We start from the raw sequence: 2,752 nt of genomic DNA on the forward strand, positions 1-2,752 counted from the left end.
AGTACTTAATTTTCTTTTGCTTTTCTTTTTCATTTTCTTTGCCATCATTTCCTTCACCACCTTTCTACCACACCAAGGCCAGTCCCCTAACAGAAGCATGCCAGCCTTGTATCTGATTCCTCACAATTGTCTGCATACAGTGGATATTCCAGAATACCTCGCAAGACACAGGATTCTTTCCATTAACTGTGGTACAGTCAGTCTCTGACATCACAAGAGACATCTTAAGCATGAAAGAACAGCAAAACTCTTCTCACAGCAACTACTTTTTCACCAGAAATGGGAATGTCCTGCTTAGCTGCTGCCTTTTCGTAGAGCGTCATCTATAGTTTGACAATTTAAGTGCCCAGGATACGAGACCAGGTTTTTGTATTTCGTGAACATTGCCAAGTTAAAAGATTTAGAAGAACTTCATTTAAAATAAAAGTAGTAAATGGCACATCATGTAATTGCTATTTATTTTCATAAACATGAGGTATTTCAAAGTGCTATAAGACGCAGCACTAAATGTACATCGTTGGAAGAAATTAAACACAGAACTTTGCAGTAACCCAGTTCTATGCACCAAACATTAACAAATACATTAACTGGAAGAAACAGGCTAGGAAAAGGCATATATAGTAAATTTCTTTACAAAAGTTTCTTAGTTCAAAAAAGTGATAAAGTAATATCTACTCAAAACTTTCACAACTCATTTTCATACGAAAATATAAGTATCAAATTTAGTTATGTATCAGCATCATACTAAAGTATACAGGCAATGTAAGAATTAGTACAGTACATAACAGAGATTAACAATATATTTGTATACAAAAACATGCTCCTCAAACATTGAGGTATTACAGTACTTAGGCATGAACTTCCAGTCTAATACTGGTAGCAAAAGCCACCTCTCATAACCCAAGACATGTACAAAAGGCAAGTGTGTAGATGGTATTTACAGAAAATTCCCACAGGGGTACAAAACGCCAACCCCTAAAGTAACATCTGTTAGAACATAAGCACCATAAAACTTAGGAATGAACTTTTAAAACTCAACTCGATGTCATCAGCAGCTCCAAATGCTCACAACAATTTAAAAAAAAAAAATCCCCACCATCTACAGTTCTTAAAAAGAAAAACAAAGGCAGTCCATTGTTGTTTGGTAGTCTTGCAATAAACTCCTTGCAAGAACATCCATTTGCTCCGTACCCGGATAATATAGTTTGTAGATTACTTCAGGGACTGGATTGAAAGTAAAACCAACATTCTTAACGTCAAAAAACACAATTTTTTTTTTAAAGAATCAAAAATGTGCAAAGTGGCAATGACTGTCCTGGTCAGCCAAAAAAAAAAAACCAAACCAAACCAAAGTTTAGCAAGTCCGCTTGTATTCTATTTTTTTTAGCAACTGTTGTTGTCTGGCTTGCAATTTTTCCTTTTCTAGCAGTAACTTCTGCTCCTCTGCCTGAAGGGAATGAACATATTCAGTGGCTTTTTTCAAGATCACAACTTTTGCAGCTTTCTCATTTTGAACCAGTTCTGGAACATGGTCCCTTAACGTGAGGAAACTTGACCGCAGATCATTACGCCGTTGACGCTCCAGGATATTATGGTTGCGTCGACGTTCGCTATCCTCTGAATCGGAGTTTCGAGGACTGGAACTCTTAGACTTTGGTTGGATCGTGGGTTTTACTGGACGGGGAACCTCGGTTTTTAACTTTTTCTGTGGTGGAGCATCTTCACTCTCCATGTATGGAGAAGGAGCGGCATAATTATGCTGCTGGTGAATCGGTGCGCAACGTTTCAGAATCAGTTCGTTCTGCTGTGTCCTGACTGCTGGAAAAGTGGCATTTTTAGGACGCACTGTAATAGTAAGGGTGGTGACAGCCTTGTTGGAGGAGGAGCGTCTTTTCTCCACTGTCACTACGTCTATCTCTTCTTCTTCATCCTCTTCCTCCTCATCATCTTTTGGTAAGAGAAAATGGAAAATAAAACAGCTGTTATTCTGAGAACATACTCTGAACAAGTATCAACCCAGATCTATTTCTTGACAAAATATATACTGTAGAAGTAGCAATGAAATAACTTATGGTAAAAACAGGGTGTGCCCACTATCTGTAGTCAGATACAGAGCTGGAAAAGTATGTAATATATATGAAATGACTGAAGAACAGCGATTTCAGAAAATCTAATAAGTTTTAATTTTTTATTTTTTTTTTTAAAAAACACTTCTAACTTTCAATCAAGCAAGGCTACCACCCACATAATTGCAGTGGAAGAGAAGAGGTTTTAGATAGAATGGATGCATTTTGAATGGAATCGTAGAGCTGCAGTACAAAAGGCATGCACAGTGCCACAACACAGCCCTTGCTTGGTAGAAAAGCAGCCGGAAAATGAAACAATCGCTGGGTTTGTTCCGAGGCAGAAGGTGAAGCTGCTCCAGCCCGGGACCCTTTAAGCCGGCGCTTGGTGCATTGCCAAGAAGACAGCTGTTGGAAGTGCTTCCTCACCCAAAGCTAAAAAAAACCAGCCTCTGAAACCCGGGACGGATCACCAAGTTTACGGTGATGGTCACACAGACTAGCTCATCTACACAGCGAAGCCACGTTTTAGTTCAAGGGGACTTCTCTGCAGGCGCGGACAGGAGACGTTTCTGGGCATTTTAGGCTCTCTCTGTCAGTGCAAGCAGAAGAGCGGGCGCTGCTCTGAGGGGCCGTAGCCTGGTTCTGCCTTTCCGAAACACGCCTCAGGGCAGGCACGGCCACCGCCC

General features: G+C 40.2%; 1 protein-coding gene across 1 annotated transcript; it reads right to left on the reverse strand.

Moving 5' to 3' along the window:
• Window positions 1-437: 437 nt before the first annotated feature.
• Window positions 438-1,947, reverse strand: LOC103779601 (N-myc proto-oncogene protein; the record flags this gene model as incomplete). Its single annotated transcript, XM_008947240.1, has 1 exon — window positions 438-1,947. A coding segment is annotated over one exon (593 nt), but the record flags the coding sequence as incomplete, so codon positions are not given.
• Window positions 1,948-2,752: the final 805 nt, after the last annotated feature.

The sequence above is a fragment of the Merops nubicus genome, unplaced genomic scaffold (genome assembly GCF_000691845.1).
Source record: "Merops nubicus isolate BGI_N331 unplaced genomic scaffold, ASM69184v1 scaffold14569, whole genome shotgun sequence".
NCBI classification, from domain to species: Eukaryota; Metazoa; Chordata; class Aves; order Coraciiformes; family Meropidae; genus Merops; species Merops nubicus.